At 37.6% G+C, this 20,406-nt stretch overlaps 1 protein-coding gene across 3 annotated transcripts in view; it reads right to left on the bottom strand.

Moving 5' to 3' along the window:
• pcdh17 (protocadherin 17) overlaps positions 1 to 20,406 on the bottom strand; it is a 63,570-nt gene that overhangs the window by 35,504 nt on the left and 7,660 nt on the right. For all 3 annotated transcript variants that reach the window (XM_008404406.2, XM_008404404.2, XM_008404403.2), the window contains one exon: positions 112 to 170. In XM_008404406.2, coding sequence (XP_008402628.1) covers positions 112 to 170 — 59 coding nt within the window. The remainder of the gene's footprint in view (positions 1 to 111; positions 171 to 20,406) is intronic.

Here is a 20,406-nt window from a genome sequence, read left to right on the forward strand (position 1 = left end):
ATGCATCAGTGTGAGCACTTTTAGAACTAATTGACATATGCATACGCTATAATGCTTTTTGGTAACTAGTAATGACTTGGAAACAGTTACCTTATAGATTCGAGCTCTTACCTTTGAACAAACTGTTGTCTGCTACCCATATAATTAGGTTCAGTGGGGAAATTGTCCGTCTGTGGAAAAGTGAGAATAACGTGTGCAGTGTTAGTAAGAGCAACATTTTCTGTTGTAAAAACAAGAATTCCTAAAGACATATGATTAATTATGCAGAACTGTGAGGTGCAGGACAGATTAGTTGAAAGGAAATGAAAGTGCGCACTCTGCTTTGCCAAGGTTTAAGCATTTCACTAACCGTATGAAATGGGCTAATTAGCCATTGGAGAGTAAACCACACAGTTAAACATCAGGTCTGGCAGACATCAGATAATCAATGACTCCAAGGACAATTGTCTTGATGAAAATAGAAATCTTTGCAATTGCCGTGTCGAGCCGTTGGCTAGACATCTATTAGCTAGATTACTGTACAAATTGTGCAGGAATAAGAATGTAATTTCCGCCTTGTTCCTGTTAGAGAACAACTAACTCTTAAATTCAACATATTCTTTCTCATTCTTCACTCACGAGTATATTCGAAAATAAAAAGGCTTTGTATAGTAGGGACGATTAGTTGACTATTAGACAGTCCATTCTTAGATCTGCAATGACTTTCTTGCATTTCATGTCGACTACTTGCGATCACAAGAAGATGGATGGATGAGGAATTGGGTGGGAAATGTCAGATAGTTAGAGCTTTATGGTGTTATAAGAACACAGAATATCTAGAAAATGTAGTTCAAGCTGTGTTCAAAAGATCTGACAGAGTTTATCTATGAGATCGAAACAAACCAAATGAATGACAGTTCTTTCAATGGAAACACACTATATATAACTAAGACCAGTAATCTGTGATGGTCACTTTCTAAATAAACTGGTGGTATGCTTAGGATAATTCTCCATTTAGAAAATCCACTTTTGCTTTAACGTCTTAACATATATGTTAACATGTAATGCTATTGTTTCCAAAATTGGCCAAACTCTTTACTCTTGATTCCATTGTCTCTAAACTTTAAAGTGTTTGTCCCCATCTTGGTCGCGGTTTATTTTTTACCCAGGTTTTGTTCTTTAGTTGATAGGCATTTTTTGCTACACAAAGAATCCATCTCCTTCTTGAACAATATGATAGCAGGATATCTATTTATACTTGGGCATAATTGTTTGAACAGACAAATCTGGTAAAAGCTGTAAAAAAATATTACAGTTGATTATTACTACTATCAATTTTGTATGGCCAATAGGAATGATTTATATATACCAAACTAACACAATAATAAAACTTCAGTCTGATTTTAATGTCAGATAATGAGGTAAAGACTTTACATGTCCTATACAGTCACATTAGGAGGCATTTTATGTGTGACAAAGTGCAGCACTGTAATGTAATTCTGGTACAAGGCACTCTGCATAAATGGCACAAATGCCTAATCTTTGGAACAGTACGAAGCACCGCCTTACGGACTGGATCAATCACATCGGCAACAAAGCACTCTATGTTACTCCCAGTACGTCTCACTGGCTTAATAATTATACCAAGCCACAATGTATTGGAGTTTTTAATCATGTTAAGGAGTTAAAAGGTTAAAAACATTGCAATGTGCTTACTGGCATTTGCCAAAACTATAGGCCCATTATCAAAAGACTTAGGATCTTTTTTATGAATACATTTTCTTAACCAGCATATTTTTAGCTCTGATTATTGCAAGGGAATAATCAATTTCCTCTTGTGTAGTGGTAGGAATGATTGAAGAAAATGTCTTAAAGAGAAAATGCTTTCATGCTCTTGTGGCTGCATTCATCACAGCAACACAAATAATTACACTATGTTGTGCACAACTCTCTGTCTAGAATTCATAGCGGCGAAATGTCATGTTTGGTGAGTAATGCGTCGTTGTGCCAGGCTTTTTCACATGCACAGCTTGACTCACGGTCGATAGAGTATTTCAATGTCATCGGTGCGCTGCAGTGGCTCAGTATGAAAAAAGGGTGTGTGAAGGTCAGACAGGCCACCTCAGTACTCTGACCTTCCATGCTTTTGCAAACACCTTTATCTCCTCAACATTTTATTCCACTTCAGCCTTTGCCAATGTTAAAAGAAAACACCCACGGAATATATCAAAGACTGGAATCTGACCATAAAGCAAGAGAAGAAGGAATGTTTGAAATCGTTTGGCAATGAAATGATAAGAGCGGCTGAAAAGAGTTTGAAAAAAATAATAAAATGAAATAAATTGAAATAAAATTGGAAAGAAAGAAAAGGGAAGATTAAAATCTTTTTTCCAGTGATGTGTCCCATCTGTACTTATTTTGACTATACTACTAACCTTGGACATACGTTTCAAACAATTCTGCTCCATGAAGGTCATCGCAAGAAAAGGGAATTACTCAAAGATGTTTTTTTGTAATTGCCATGCTGTGATTTCTCCATCACAACAGAAAAAAAAAAAAAAAAAAAAAAAAAACTTTTCGGGTACTGAATAAAATAGTCCAGTTACAGTTGATTTGGATCCAAACATGTAGTCTCAACGAATGTTGTTCACACCTGTAGTTTTTCTTAACAGACAAAAAAAAATGCTTCTACTTAAAGTACCATGCCGTTCACTGCACACAAGCCAATAAAAAACACATTACACCACTTCATGGAAACCTCTTTCCTGCCAATTAAGAGTTCTGGGTGATCTTAAGCCTCCATCTCTTCCTGTCTGACCATACCACCCAGCCCTTTCACTACAATGGGCCACTTTCCAATTAATGGGTCGATAACAGGCAGCATGAACTGCTTTCCGCTGAGAAAGTCAGAGCCCACAATAAATACTGGATAATTTGAGGCAGGCTGATAAACTGCATTGTACACTGCATAAATTCCCTTTGCATTATAGGTATCATTACTTTCAATGCTACATGCACCGAAAACTGAATAGCCAAAACTTGCTTCATGATTTCCCTTCCTTATTGACTGAAGATCTGAGTCATTACCGTAAAGATCTAAAGAAGTGAAGAACCTGTTCAATAAAAGATGAATCCAGCAAATCCACCTCTACTCACATTGTTCACGTATCAGGAAAGGGTCTTCTTGTTTTGTGGTGTGGATGAATTTTCCGAAGGCATGTGTTGCTGAAGTGCAGTAAATGATGTGTTGTATCTAGTTCAGGGCGCAAGGTCACAAAGGTCACAGGGATACTGAACACGGCCAGGCTGAGTAAGTGTAAAAAGCTGCACTCTATTCTGTATTCCCATTGAGGCCCCTAAGACTGACCGCCCAGACAGCAGGCCGATTGAGACAAATGGGACGAGAATATTGGAGTGCTGTTCTCCTCTCGGGGCATAGTGGTGAATTCTGGGCTACTGTTTGCTTCTGTGTGGTTACATTTGTGTATTGCTACCTTTTCAGTGCGCATTTGATATCCTACACAGGGACGGTGAGCGAGGACAAATTGCAGCTTCTTTTTCACACACCGTTGGGCCGCTCACTTTTATTCAAACGAACAAGAGTACACCCCTTTCACCTATTCTGAGAGGTATGATTCATGCATTTCTCCTTTGCTGTCTTCCTGGAAAACATACAGTGACCTCCACATGTATTGGCACCCACTTGTAAAGACAAGTGGGTGCCAATTCCTTCCTTTCGGAAATATTTAAAAACCGTAAGGAAGGAATTATTATTTTTTTATTGCACACCGTAACCACACATAAAAACATTGAAAAATCCAGTGTTTAGTATGAAGACATAGATCCAGCTGAGAGTAAAAGACAGCAGTAAAAAATAGTTTTCTCCTGTAACAATACACAAGGTCAGAGCATGCAGAAAGAGACTTTCAATACTTGTTCTTTGTTGACTTAATTGTCAAATTAAGACGGTTAGGTATTTTCTTGCTGTCATTTTGTGACTTGAAACTCAAAACAAAGTCCCTTACTTGCATTGCATGTTATTGAGTCTTTCCTATTTAAATAGTGACTAACAAGATGTCATGGATGCTGGAAGGCACCATAGTTGTAGTAGCAACATGAAAAAAATGTATGCATCAGCTACACATTGGGAAAAAAAGTGTTTTTCTGCTGTGCAAAAATAAAGGTTGTAGAGTAAATCAGCACCAGTCAGACAGAAATAAAGGACAAAATGAAAAATTTACTGAGACCAGGAAAAAACAATAAGAAAATGAATGGCACAAAAAATGGGTTATAAAAGAATTAATTGGGGTAAAACAGTAAAAAGCAAGGACGCTAAAAGAATTAAGAAAAGAGGGGTGTAGAAACAATACACTGGACCACATAAAGCATCTAGTGGTTGAGGAGCAACTTTAAGTGATCAGATCTGATTAGCATTTAAACATCTTACTGGAGATAAGAGACCATCAAATCGATGGTCGTAAGTGAACTTAAGGCCAACACGCTGCCTGATAAACATCTTGCTTTATCTTCTAAATAACTCAGGACAAAAGTGATCCAGTTGAATTTTTGACAAGTAAAGGTGTCCTAATGATGCCAGTAAACACAAAACACAGCACTAAGCAGTCATGACGGACAGGAGTAACTAATTAAGTAAGTAAAACATTATTTACAAAGAACCTTTCAAGATAAAAAAAAAATGCAAAGTGCTTTAAATAAAAAATATACAGTGCAAAATTAAACATTAGCAGACTTAATAAGGTACATTTTTAGCTGTCCTTCAAAGAAAGCCATTGATTCTGCTGATCGCAGAGTCAGAGGGAGAGAGTTCCAGAGAACGCTCCGTTTCTTATAGTTTTCTGTTCTATTTGGGAGGAAATCAGTACGTCTCGGTGTAGACCGGTTCCTATCCATGAGAAACTCTCCAAGTCAAAACCAGAATCTTAAATTGCAATCAATAACGAACAGAAACTAATGTTTTGTCATTGGGAGTGACAAAACTTTAAAGATGCAGTTAGCAGCAACATTCAGTACAGACTGCAGCTGCTCTAGGGTCTATGGTCCATCTAAGGATGAGAGACAATAGGGTTAAGTTTGGCATTATTTCGTACGTGATAGAAACAGGATCGAACCAAAACTTTTAAAATATTTTCCAGCTTAAAATCTGAGTTGGAGGTTATTCCAATGTTTCAAACAGACGATGGCCCAAGGATCTGCTTTATCTTTACCGATACGTTTTGTGGCTCAAAGGGGATTTCTTCATTCAACTTAAAGAAAAAAAAAACTTTCACTCATCCAGCTTTTAAGGGAATCCAGAAATCTTAGTAAAATGTGTAGTATCAAAACTTAATTTGGAACTGGAAGTCATCCTCAAAGCAGTGATGGGAAATATCCTTAAAAGTTGATAGTATGGGACCAAGAGGAAGCAGATAGAGAAGAAACAACATATAGGAGAGCTGCTGATAGACTGAATTATAAAATATGGTTGGAAAGAATGGCTGGTTGTTTTGTTTGTTTAAAGAGTTTGTCTTAAAGTTAGTCATTTTGAACATCAGATTTCTCTGACATGCAGGATAAATGTTAAATTGAAACCCTTTACTAGTTCGTTTGTAGTTTCTTTTTTTTTTCAATGAGACAATATAAATTAATGAAAATTTATTTTTGAACACATAAACACAACCCATATGTGGAAGCCTTAGTCCATTAAGTGTGGGTCAGTGTCCCACAATGTCTTCCCCCTCTTTCATTTCCCACTGTCTCAAATAAAGAGCATTAGTCAATAAAATCTTTTTTAAAAAATGCATCAACTATTATGCATGCCTCTCAGTAAATGTCCATGCATGCAGGTCACATTTACAAAACATTAAACATAATAAATTGCATTTAATTTAAACTAGTAAAGTTGCCATTGTTCACTGATGTGGAAAAGCACTTGAGGGCTCACTCAGACATAAAACCAACACATTTGCTTGTTGTCACATTTGATGGAAAGCAGGGAATGTCTGAAAGTGGCTTTAAATTCATTACACTGATACAGCTCTGAGGAGATCATTACAAGTCTTTCACATGCTGTTTAGCCCTAGGATGTCAGTGTGCGTTTCAAAAGCAAATTACCCAGAAAAAGTAACAGCAAACATGCAAACATTTAGTCAACTTCACCAAGCCTATACCATAGATAAAATTGATGGGTTGCTACAACCTAAAGCTATGTTGAATAAGGAGGTAGAGTCTGGGTCAAGCAAAACAGTATGATGATGATGATGATGATGATGATGATGATGATGATGATGATGATGATGATGATGATGATGATGATGAGCTGGATATGAAGATGCTCCACTGCCAATGTGTTGCCTTGGGGGTTTTTGCTACAGGAGGCTAAACAAACTTTGACTACAGCAGAAAGTGGTTCATACTTGTGGCACAGTAAATGACAGAGCAACAAAAGCCTCATATCATGTGGTGCTACACATCGATAAAGCAAGTAAACCCCACAACACCAGTGAAACATGTATGAATGGAACATCAAATATAGCAACAGCCAAAAGTTTGAAGACATTGTAGCAGTAATGCAGAGGGGGCTGGCTCTCCCACATTTTGAAAACTCCTACTTTAAACAATTGCAAAACAAGTAACAAGTGTTACTATGAAGAAACAAACTGAATGTGCTCCAATATTCTCTCCTGGTTTCAATTCCATTATATGTCAGCAACCCTCAAACACAACCTCAAGCATAATTCTAAGATGCCTGGGAGAGTTGTGTTGTTGACAAAGGTCCAAAATAGCACTTCAACTGGTAATTCCCAAGAGCGAACAAGTGCGGCTACATAAATGACACGAGGCAGAGCTAAAATCGAGTATGCATGCTCAGCAAGCTTTTGAGTACAGCTATAATAAAACGGTTAGTTTGTAGGTTTAGTCATCTAAATCACATGGGTCCTTCAGAAAACCTGGAAAATCTTCAAATGTGTGTTCTTTAAAGCAATGTAGCAGCAGAGAACTTTTTAAAATAAAAATAATATGATTTGTTTCAGGTCTAGCTTGACATTGTTGATGTCAGTGAGGTTTATGTACAGATATGTGCAGCTGCAGAATGACATGCTGTAGTGCTTAAAATAACTAACGTGCCTTACTTTCTATCACAATGTTTGTGATATGTGGCAAGTTACTGTAACACTAATGAAAACAAATGAGGCCAAGAAAACTTGATGTAAACTCCATTGTAGCAGACTTGGTATGTGTACATTAATGAATCCTTTGTATGCATCTATTATAGAAATGTTCATTTTTCCAATTGGCATTCGACAGCTACATTCATGTTTCCCAGATTTTTCTCTGCAATACCAGCAAATTATGAAAAGAACTTCTCAGTATAGCAAGAGAAAAATGATGTGAAACTAGCACCGATGTAATGATAAAACATCACTTGAGACCGAAACAGAAAATATTGATTATTTGTTCCCCCCAAAGAAATGAGTCATTAAAACAATTCCTTCTTACAATCTCTTATCTGCTGCTCATCACGAGCTGCAGTGAACCTGACATCACAACGAATCTAACACAAGTCAAAGTAAATAAAGACAAACAAATAATCATCTGTTAGCGCTGCTGTGGTGTTGAAGTATCATCTGTGTTTATTATAGAACTACCTCGGGGCTATTTGTAAGAAGCTCCTTTATTATAAAGCTGGCAAATTCAATCTAACTCGGCACTCATACCTTGTAAATCATTGTCTCATCATTTGAAGAGATTTGTATCTTTTTGTTTTTCTTTTCACGTGTTGGGAGTGGTACCTTTTCCTTTATTAAATTGGGCTAAGAAGCACTCCAGTGACTTTTTTATTAAACTATATAAAGAACGTGACTTCTTGCTTGCTGATTAACTCCTCGACTCAGTATTCATGATTAATATGGAGCCACTTTCAATGACCACAAAGTATCATTAGGGTTCCCTTTTAACATCCTGGTAGATAACAAACAAGTAGAATTCATCGTGCATGCTTAGTGGCACAGCTGCCATTATTAAGAAAGAACTTCATTTGAACTTTAAACAAATATAAAGTGGAAGATGCAGTGGAGGAAAGTTGGCTTATGTTTTTTTAGCCTATCTAAACTGACAAGTGAAACACAAACAGGATAGTTCTTGCAGTTACTGATAATCTATTATTCCATTTGAAGTGGAGCCTGAGCAAACATGCACATATACTTTTCACTTCTGGCTCCCAATAACTGCCTTAGTCTCATTTGAGGTAGTTTTCGGCACAATCCGAATAGCTGCATTTGCCTTTGATGGTAACAGTTTATGAGGGTTCATCAGTTTTAAGAGCTTTTCTTTGTAAAGCACTTCATCCATTTGTAATAAAGTTTGTCATTTAATCTTGAAAACTAAATTAGTTTTAAAGAGCAAGGAAAGGACACTGGTGGATAAACACTCCTGTGTCTGACAGACTCTCACTAAAGAACTGTTAAGATTTAACTTGATCTTATCATCATCAGGAGAATAAACTTCAGAACAATGTGTTCTCCTTACAATCAAGGAAAATACAAAATAATATCTTTGGATAACAAAAATATATTTAAAATTTTTCTTTTAACTCTTTTGCATGCAATTGATTCATTAATAGGATGATTAAGCAGGTATTTAATGGATTCTCCCTATCTAACTATAAAGCACATCATTACCCATAAATCATGATGTGGACCAGCATCCCCTTGGGTAAAGATTACAATAAGCTGCAAAATTGGAAAAACACCATGAGTCACAAACACACAATGTTGATTTTTTTCTAAAATTGAAGCGAGATTGTTTGTCTGGTCCCTATTTTATACAATTCATGCCAAAAATGAATCCTAGTTTGTCATCAGTATACAATAATGGGAAACAACTAACTCTGCACTCAAACCTGAGATTAACTTCAGATAAGACTGTGGGAGGAGACCAAAGTGGATTCAAAAGGAGAACACATGAGAACCGCGGGGGTGATGCTTACCGGCACACTACTGTGAAGCTAATCTGATTAAATAGTTTATGATATTGAATGAATACATTCAAGAATAGAGGGAGGAGACAGACACCTTTAAAAGATGATAAAAGTATTTGTCCAACGCTAACCAAATTCTTCTAATCTTTCTTCAGACTAGAAGAAAGGCTTGTGCCATTAAAAATCTCAAGGCCTTTTGAGAACACAATCCTTTCCACACAAAGCTGAGAAACCTTAGATTCATAGTTGTATGTTTGAATTATCACCTCAGTAACTTACCTGACTTTGTAAGACTTGCATATAATTTAAATCACAAGTCATGTAGACACATGTTGAACTGTACATAAAAACAAAACATCTGAATGTTCGCTGCTAGTGGCTTAGAAAGATAAAACTCATTTAAGGATTATGCACCACAGAGGAAAAGCTGGCATATAAAAAAATTGCAATATAGTTTTTCTCATTACCATAATGTTTAGATGTCTATACAAAATGTATAAGACAGAAAAGGAAAATGTTTAATGATGGATCAGGCTGTTTATTATATGCCCATTCTTAATTAACTTATTACAGAGCTTTATTGCTAATAAGTCAACTTTAACCAAATTTGAACCAGCGATAACCTGTGCTTTTGTTCAACTTAGTTCAATTCTTCTGAGTGGAATTCACAATGTGGAAAATCTGATCAAAAATATGCAGATGACACTGCAGAAGTGGGACGTATCTAAGGGCTGAACAGAGAAAAGCATAAACAACAAGCTGGTGCTCAATGTAGACAACATGGAGGAGAAGATAATCATCATCTTACAAAAATCACAACCTGATTGCACATCAATTAGCATCAGCACCTTTGCTGTATAGAAATTAATTGAGTAAATTTTATTGAAAGACAGGTGTCTGGTGATGACCTCATCTAATTAAAGAATACACCTCAGATTTATTTTTACATTTACAGCTGGACCCTCATTTACATTTTCACAACATTCTACAGAATTGTGGTTGATGTCTCAGTATGGAACTGTACAGCAATGCAGAGGAAAGAGGGCCTTGCAGAAGATAGTAATGGGCTGAGAAACAATTACAGGCACCTTACTCTCTGTCCAGGATCATTTTTAATGTCACTAGCAGTGGTTGTTTCTGATATGGGTGATAAAGGCAACTGCCCAGGGTGGCATGTTGTGGAGGAGATGGCATGAAAACATATAAGTAATTGGCACATTTTAAATCAGTGACATCATATATCTCAATTAACATTTGAACAAAATAAAGACTATTTTACTATTCAAGAATCATAATAGATTCAGCCTACAGTGCTGTTGAGACTACAGTGTAATGGATCCGATGCATGCATAGACACAGACATGCGTTAAGCCTTTTGCATTTTTTTGCCTTCAGTATAAATAAGTGTTTTTAAAAATCCCAAATCCCATTTTTGCTGTTTATTCTCAATCAGAACAAAACTGAGTGGGTTACAGCTCACGGGAGCAAATAGTTCCTTCTGTGTGCATCAAATGAAACCCAAGTGTTTCCCCTAATTTTAGATTTAATTTAAGCAAATGATTCTTGTTTTGTAAAGCAAAAATCAACATCAATTTAATTCTGTTAGTTTGTGGTTTGCATGACAAACAAGTCATAAGTGTAGAAAATTGCAAAAATCCACTGCCTCACAAGCTGCTGTACATTTGTCTTCGGGCAAGCAGACTGTGGGATCACCAAAAAGCCAAGTGAGTGGGATATTCAAGCAGAAAAATTAATTCCAGTTTCATCTGGGTGGCACTGGCACAATTCATAGCCTAACAAGCTGCAAACTAAATTCAAATTGAGTGAATTCATATGACTGACCCTAGGGTTTTGGGGGCTGAGTGAGAAGTCATAATCCTCTTCTACCAGACCAGGGAGTTGGTGTCTACATGTGTGAGCAAATCTGTGCATGATTCTACGTTAGTCTGTGTTTGTGTGACTGCGTGCTTCTGCGTGTGCACTTCTGTTATTCATAATGTTGGGACAAAAAGCTGTTTACTCAGTCCTATTGTGTGGACCTGCCAGACCATAGGAAAGAAGGCAAGTAAACAAAAATATTTAATGATTATATTTCATGGTAATAGCTCTCGCCTTAAGTGTGAGGTAATTTTTGGTTAAGACTGAACCTGTAAACTATGTACTGAACTATTTTAGAGAAAACTATATTCTGCCGAGAGGAAAGACAAATGAGACAATGCACATATACACTTATATCTGTACAATAGACATAACTTGCTTATGAATTTTCAAATAGATAGTTATTCATTACTGCACAAGAAATGTAAATGAAATAATAAAACAAAAAAGAGCAACACAAAGCTTTGTTTGTGCTCTAAAGTAGTACTACTGTTCTCCTCTACTACATGAGACATTTGTATACAGGCAGATTTTACCAGCTTTTCTGAGTTGCTTAGAACCAATCTTTTGATTATTAATGAAGAAAAATATGAAACATCGAAGAAAACATGAGAGAAATGAGAGACAGAGGATTTCCCTTGATGCCACATTCATCAGTGGCGTTAAAAATTATCTAGAGAACACAAAAAAGTGAGAGCACAGTATGAAATTTTAGAGCCAGGGCTACTAATCCTCTATTACTTGCTCATTAATAGTGACAACTGTTTGAACTGAAGTTATCTAAAGCCTAGAATCCACACTGATCCTGCTAAACCCTCATTATTCCAAAGCAAACTCAGCTGAGAAGGTCCAGCTTGAGGTAATATATTGTCATCATACAAAAAGACATTGTGCTTAGCCACAAAGAGAAACATGCATAATGTATATTTACTGCAATAAGTAAACAGGGAGTTACCCCTTTACACAATTCTCTTCGAGGTAAATACGGGCGTATTCACTTTGTTTCTGAAACTTTTCAGAATAGTGACACCACTTTGCTATCTACACAAAGAAAATGAAACCTGTATTAAAAAAACTCAGCTACACCACCTGTTTGTTTATTTCAGTCAGGACATCTGTTGCTTTGCTTTAGAGCCTTCTTTGTATTTAGATAGATGTAGATTAATAAAATCATAAATTTTCAGGTTAGGATGTGCTGGTGTGCAGTCTGACACCTTGGGATTTTTCTTACTAACATGGAACTAAGTTTTACAATTGCTGCCTTAAGACTCAGACTTGGAACTTAACTTTATGCAGTTGATGGACATAGATAAGTGTTTCTCCCCATTGTTTATCTACTATGACTTGTGTTTGTTTTTTTTTTTGTTTGTTTGTTTTTCAATGAAGTTATGAATAAAGGATACAGAAACACTAAAGATACTTCTCACTGATAAAATGATTTAATATAATTCACACCACTGGGTGAAAATATGTAAATTTCTAAACAAGAAAAAAAGACAGGCTAAAATGAGCTATTCACAAAACTGATCAGAGCTCAGACCAAACAGCAAGCCAATCTGGACAGAGTGCACGACTTACTGCTTGGCATGTTCTGCTAGCTCAACAGAAGACTTAAACCCACCACAGTATGCTGCCATAACACCATGTGTAAAAAATGGGCCATCCAAAACAAAGAACTTGATTTCTGAAGAAAGGAGCCACAAAAACAAAAACACACATTTTCTTCTTCGAGGCACGGAAAGTAATAGAATTAATTATGTTTAAGTTCTACTTTCTAATAAAAGTAGGCAGTTCGTTCTGTTTTAATGTCCAAAATTAAGGGGTTTAGGCTGACAGACAACTAAGTGAAGGCATAAAGTTTAATTTATTTTCAAGATGTACACAGATTTACAAAATTGATTTTCTAATCTATCAGGAAATTAAACTTGGACCTTTGATCATGAACTATGATCTTTTTTTTCTGGAATGTTTGCAACATGAAGCTTTTCAAATGAGCATGTTTTCATCATTCTCTGTTGCCCTTATATTTATTTAACCGATGCCATGGTTCTTACTTTCTCCCAAAAGTAGTTAATTCCAGTCTAAAGAAAAGAGCCAGTTAATTATTTTTTCTTTTTTCAAAAGGTTTTATAAAAAGACAGACAGGATTGAGCATATGTTTTGCTGTGCTCAATCAAAACGAGACATTAGTAAATACTTAAGTAATTTTATTCCAGGAAAAGCAGCAATTATTACTCAAAGCTAAGTATAAAGAAAATGTGTCTAATTCTTTGGCATTATCTGAATTATTTCCCTTCTCAGAAAATGGGCAGTTTGTGTGAGTAATCCGAAATTGTTATATCTTTTCACTACAAAGAGACCAGAGTAGAAAGAGTCATCTTTAGGACGAAGTCAATAAACAGCTGCATGATTCTGTGTTAGGAATAATTGTTCAATAAATATATTGTGACCCAGTGTTTAGCTTCAGCATACAATAATTACACTTGTAAACTGATTTCATTAAGTCCTCTTATTTTGCAGATTTATTTAGTTTTTCTCCTGCAAAGAAATAATCCAAAAATTATTGGCTCCTCTGCTGACAAACAAGACAGAAGCTGAGAGCTTGTGAACAAAACAATAAAGAATACAATTATTCCAATTGAATGGAGGAGGGGGGGCTGTGCCATTCTGTGGATGAAAGGGCTTTTTAGAGGCTTCCCAAAAGCCCAATACCAAGGCCAGACACAGACAAAGAAACACACAAATATTGACACAGACTGAATGCATGGGTCTCACATTAATACATACACCAATGCACATGGACACACATAAAGGCCCTCTCGTCCTCACTCCCTCTCAATGAATATGCAAACAGACACAAAATACATTGAGGTACTTTTATAACAAGATGACTTATAGGGTCAATAGGGGGTGTAATATTTTGGTAAAAGGTTGAGCCTGAATAAGAGACAATGGAAGACAGGGTGGGAGCTATTCTTGGTCCTGGGGAAAAGCAGAAAAAACAAGCTTTAGGATAATGCTCCATTGTCAGAGTGTTGGATGTAAGTTTCTCTCTGTTTCTTTTAAGTGTCTCTGTGGAGAGTCAAGGATCTGGCAGAGCAGCTTTGGCGTTAATCAGCTAGCCTACTGAAGAAACAATCACACATAATCTGAGCCTCTAAATCCTGCTGACCTTCTCTTCAAATACATAGATAGACCCTGCTTCAAACCTCTGCCTTTTTAAGACGCACGCACACACATACGCACACACAGGCAAACACACATGGACAAAGGCGTTGCTAACTTGTCTTTGCCCTGCTCTACCGCCCTTGGATCCTGTCTGATTGGCAGCACTCATGTCTCTCCACCTGCAAGCATTTCGGTCAAGCATGTTGCTATGACCTCAAACAGGAGAGGAGAAAAGAGGAAGAGGAGGGATTAATTGAGACAGGCCATACAAATAAAGACAAGAGGAAAATGGAAAAAGATCCATCCATCATCTAAGCAGTGTTGAGAGTATATAAATAGCAAGATCTGTTCAGAGTTATTACTGAGCCAACGCTTCCATTGTGGTACTTCATTTATTAGGACTTTGCACAGATCAATACAGGAGACATATACACCCTGTACTGTTGACAACATAATCTCATCATTATAAATTTGGCTTGGGTCGTCTGTAACATGAGCAATTGCTATGCTTATCTGAGATGACAAGGGCTGAGAGAAAGAAAAGAAATCCTAAAAATGAAGGCAAAGACCAAGAGCTCTGGGTCTTTTTTTACTTAACAATGCTAAGAGCGCTAGATAATGAAAAACAGTAAGTCAGTACCAAACAGAGCAAAAATCAATAAGAAACGGAGCAAACCGGCCATTGATCTGAATGCTAAAGGACCCAAAAAGATTTCTTGCTAAGACATAAACGCAGCAAGGGGCCAATTCAGTACATCTGTGTGGTACAACAGACAAAGATAAGACTGGTGAAATAAAAAAAAATTTCAATATGCCATTAGCACTTAGCCTTGCCACTGCTACCACTAAGAACAGAGACCGTCAAGGTTTGACAACAAATCTTGTGCTCCCACCACTTAGTGGCTCTTTGTTTAGGCAATAGCATCTAAGAGTGCGGGACCATTCGCCTCTATTTCCATCAACACTCCAATACACAGCAGCTTCTTGATTCCTCTCATGCACACTCAGGGCTATAGACACAGGGGTCAGATTTCAAGCTGCACGATAGACATAGGCAGCAACAGAAGAGAATGGGAGGATCGCTCTCATTTCAGTTTCACAATCTCTCACACACACCGCGCATAAACTCAGATAGGATTGCACGCAAATTGCGAGGGAAATCGTAATTTCCTATTTGTAACCGGCCAGTAATGTACTCCTGTGATTGCACGAGGGAGAGGGAGTCATTTTATAACAGCTTGTTTTGACATGCAGTTAGGTTAAATTATAGCAAATGAGATGGTATGCATGATATATGCCTCCGAACAATTAATCACATTACTGATGAAGCTGAAGAAGAGCTGAACTGTAAAAGGCAAGGACAAGGAGAGAGAGCGAGAGATTCAGGCAGAGGGGGATAAATCATTTCTCTTATACTAATGAGATAGAAGGTGAGAACAGTTTCACATAACTCATTCTTTGAGCTACGTGTTGTTTCTACAGCACATGCCTGGGGGGCACAGTGAAAGAAGATGTGGCAGAAATAAAAGCTCTCTCAGGCTGGACCGGAGCCAAGGCACAGCAGAGCGGGCTCTACTTTGTTTGACTTTGAGAGCGTTTGATTTACAGCAAGGAGACCCAGTTGTTGGCAGTTCAAAGAATACATCACCATGCTCTGTACACCTAGGCGACCCCTTGTGTGTCGTGCATTTTGTTGCACGTTAATGTGCGGTCATTCCTATCTGAGTGTGTCTTCAGTTCCATCTAAGGCCCACCTGTGACTTAAAAAGCCGAGTGTGAGGATGCCGGCAGGGATCCAGAGCCTACGGGGGACAGGCGGCCCCAACAGCGAAGACCATTTCGCTCTGGGGAAACCAGCAAGACCTGTGCTTCAGAGCTCTGCTGGTGGTAGCACAGGTGCGAGGTTGTGCGCACACACACGCGTGTCCGCGCAGAAATACAGGTAGACGCGTGGCAGTTGAATCACAGATTCCTTTGCTGTGAAGGTTGTGTTTTGTTCTCTCGTCTCTACAGCCTCTCGTAATCAAAGATTGGTTTCTTTTGCCCAACTTGCTGGCAGCACAATGCCAGCAGCAACAAACTGAGTGGTAGCATGTGGATTTATTTATTTTTTTGACAAAATCTTATTTTTTTCTCAGAAAACATCTTAAATTATGCAAAACAATAAAAAAATACAAACATTACAGTGGATGTATTCTCAGGTACAAAACGCTGAGATGTATCCTGTGTGGGAGTGCACCTGCAGCATAACAGAAATACGGTATCAACAAGGTCTGGCAAACAAGAGAGTGCTGGACAAGACAGCATTCAGAAATAAAGAAAGAAGTGTGCTTGGCATCATGGAATAGTAAATAGTTGCATAAAACTTTCCCAGTCTCTCAGTTAAATGCACGTCAAGCAAAACGGTGCTGAATTAGGCATAAAAATCTTCATTGTCCTCTTCCCCTCTGTCTCTAACACAGCTAGGCATACACCAGCACACAATAACAGAGCAAGCATTCATGACAAGCCACAGTTTTATTATCAAGCTCATGTCATCTCCAATTGGCTGTTTCCTATTGAGCCAAGAAAATTGGTTAATGTGTCCGGTCAATCTGGCTATCATGAAGGGTGACTTGTGTGCTCATTTCCTGTGTCTTTCATTACGCTACCAAAAAAAAAATAAAAATTCCTTTGTTAGCCTGCATTGCCAGGTTGGGAGGTCTGTTAAACTAATGAAATTATGCAGCATAGCTAAGTGCGGAGTTCATATGGAGAGCGCTTCCTCTGTATCCAGTGGGTCACCAACAAACCAGTCCATATCTGTCTACAGCATGTGAAGTTTGTTTTTAGTTACAAGGGGAACTCGTAAATAGTGGTAAGCGAAGTATGGAGCCAACGGATAAATTATTTAGCATGGTTACTGGGATTTTTGAAAACGGGAAATAAATAAAACATTCCTTTCTAAAGCTGCGTTAAATCTCAAACAAACTTTCAGTCTGCTTATAATATCTGTTTATGTAATGAATGTGGGAAGATAAAAGACACGGGTGATGCACATTGCAATCGGACCTAATTTTCTGCTTTCCATCTTTCATAAAACTTAAATACAATTCCCACATAGGAGAGTGGAAACTGATTGGCTATTTGAGAGGCTACTACACTGCCCTCTGTCCCTCTCTCTTCTTCTCTCACTGTCTCATAATGTCTCAAATAAGCACTCAAATTCTGCCCGAGAACCAGCCTATAAACCTATGTCCAATGTAATGGACATTTTGCTGAAGCTTATTTTTTGTTCATACTTTGAGTTATTAGAGGACATCCTGGGTTTTCCAGGGATGTGTCATCTGAGAGGTTTGCATACCGGGAAGTCCCTTTTTTTCCTAAATCAAAATGGCCTACCTGCAAGAAACCACATTTTATGGAAAGAGGGTAGACGAGTCAAATATTTTTTTCTTTAGTTATTTTTGTCATAATTATTTATATTCTTGTTAATTAAATACCAATAATAATATTTTGACCAGTAAAAACAATTTAATAATTTCTGTTTAGAAATAACAGATCTTTTCTGAATGTCAATTATAATGGACATCAGGACTATTTCAGTGTATTTAATGACTACACATTGTTGTAGGAGAAAGACGTGAAACTGGATTCTCCACAAGATAGTAGAAGGAGATTCAGATCTGGAGTTGTCAGATGACGATGAGGATAATGAATATCAGCCTCTGGTAGGGAACTTCATCAGATCCAGGACAATCTGATGGAGACAGACTCATGGGGCGTTCTCACCAAACGCATTACGCATGTCAAAAACGTACTTGATACTTCAAATTTGACACGTGTGCACTTTTGGTGCATTCCTACCAAAATCGTTTTGAGCATCAGGTGCGTCTGGTTTACATTCACAGTCTATGTGGAACGTCATAAAAATGGTCCAAACAGTTCACCGCGTTAGGTGCTCAGAACGCTCCTCCATGGCCCTCAACACATCTCCACATAGACTTTGAATGTAAACAAGATGGGCCTGACGTTCAAAACACATTTGGTGTGAACGCGGCATTAGAGCCAGAGAGAGAGCAGGAAAGTCACTGTGCGAGGTGGGCCAGGATTAATTTGTATGTTTGTCTAGGGCCAGGCATCTGTGATGGGAATGTCCATTTCTTGGTTCTGGTCAACATTCGATGAAAGCTCAACATTTGGTCCTAAAGATCATGAACTCAAGTTTTTTTCTTTGTTTGACCATCAACTGCAAATATCGCTTAAGTCTTTCCCATAAATGGTGGAGGCCATCACCACAGGTCAAATCACTTTGTGACAGTCAGCTAAGATGCTCCCTTCTGTTCACAGTGGCCCATCTTCTGGTAATTGGTGTGGCTTTGGTATTCTTTGGTTCATCATAATGGATCCAGTTGCTGGAAAACTAGCAACTGGTCTTCCAACAAATTATTCCTCATCATTTTCCTGCTAATAACTGGCACTTTTGATTTTTTTAGTCCAGAAGATTTTGACTCTGGGAAAGCCAAGATAGGCCATGTGTGCTGATATTCTGAAGAAAGGCCTTGTTCATGTATTTTATATTTCTACCATGTTCAAAATAAATAGAAAATAAACAATTAATTAAGTAAAAATAAATAAAGTCTTCATTTCTTGGGCAATAGTGTTTAGCGACACCCCTGTAGTTTGCAGACATTTTTGGTTTTTATTTCAAGTAACAAGCAGTAGACTGCAACCAGAAATGGATAACTTCTGAGTATTAAAAATATTTTTCAAATTTGACCTCTTGTTGGGTTAATGTGATTCATTAAACAATATTCTGCACATTTTTTCATTTTTTTTAATTCTGTCATAATTTAGACTGAAATAGTCCTGATGTCCACTACAATGCACATGCTGTAAAATTTTAATAAAAAAAAAATATAAAAAAATAAATAAAATGCTAAGGTGTTCATTTTGGCCTAAATAGCTAGGAAATCACAAAAAAACAGAAATTAGAGGACACCTTTTTTCTTTGGTTCTCAGGAAGATATCAGCCAGCGAGCATCTTCTGGTTCCCCACTTTCTCTGAGTTCAGCTATCCTCATTTTCTCCGGTTCAAAAACAAGTAGCCCGAGACCTCTGATGTTTATTGTGACATCTTCTGCTTTAGCTCTGATTTGTTAAACATCATGATTTATTAATGAACAAGGATGTAAATGTAGCTTTATACTCAGCTGTGCACAGCCGCTGCCGCGTCTAACCACTGTGAAGGCATCTATGCGGAAACAAGCCCTTTCTCAACGATGACGATTAAACGCTAGCGATGGTTGCAAATAAAATAAAAATATACATATTACCCAAACTTGTGTGTTCTGGGAAAATAGATAAAATTACTTGGAGTTATTCCCCAGAGCAACACTCTTTGGTTTGACTGCACTTCCTCCCAGTTGTATCTATCATATCAGCTTTGGGTAGCATGAAGAGACATAAAAGTGCTTATTAATAATTTAATACTTCATCGTGGTGTGTTATGTACAGTAGGGGCAGGTTTATTTGAAGAAATACAAAAATAAACCCCAAGGCAAGATAATATTTCTTTATGTACAGGCGAGCTCAAATAAAACAGATCTGTCTTAGAGACTTAGCAGGCCCACAAGGTGACAAATAAACACAAATTGCAAAAGGTTTCTCAAAGTGTTTCTCATTTACTATAACTGCCTACACATTTTGTTGTTATACTGCAAAACCTGACAGCAGGTTTGAATATATACATGTTTACCAAACTTACCCTGCAGGAAGCTCCAGACCAAAGGAGTTATCGAAAGATGAAAGGAGAAAAAAAAAATGAAATAAAGAGTGCTTTTCTATTCATTGGCTCAGTGGCTACTGAAGTGTGGGAGCAATTTCAATACAATATACCACTGAGGCTTGGATAAGACTTTTTGGTTGAATCCTTAAAAACAGACCTACGTGTGTGTGTGTGTGTGTGTCTCTTGGAGGAAGGGTGTTTCAAGGTTCGGACAAACGCAACATTGTCACGCTCATAAAAGAGAGGGGCTCTGTCACGGAGCCTGCCAGCTAAAGGCTTAAATCACATGCCTGGAATACACAATGACACTACACCCACACACGAACACACACAATCTCCCTAAATTATGCAGAGTAAGACCATCCCTCGAAGCATCCATTCTCAACATCTGCTCCAGTTAAAATGATGGCATGCATATCCTCAACCTAAACAGATCAAAAGAGTAAAAAATCCCAGGCAGAGTAAATACGCAACTTTAATGGTCACAATCACATCACTCAAAAGTTCCTTTTCCTGCCACACATACACATATGTGTGTATGTGTGGACAAATAACAAATATTTATGTGTAAATATTGCAGTCCATGATTCCTGAACCCTGAGGAATTTTGCTACAGACTGGCTTTATTACTCCAATT

Source organism: Poecilia reticulata, linkage group LG3 (genome assembly GCF_000633615.1).
Source record: "Poecilia reticulata strain Guanapo linkage group LG3, Guppy_female_1.0+MT, whole genome shotgun sequence".
In the NCBI taxonomy this organism is placed as follows: domain Eukaryota; kingdom Metazoa; phylum Chordata; class Actinopteri; order Cyprinodontiformes; family Poeciliidae; genus Poecilia; species Poecilia reticulata.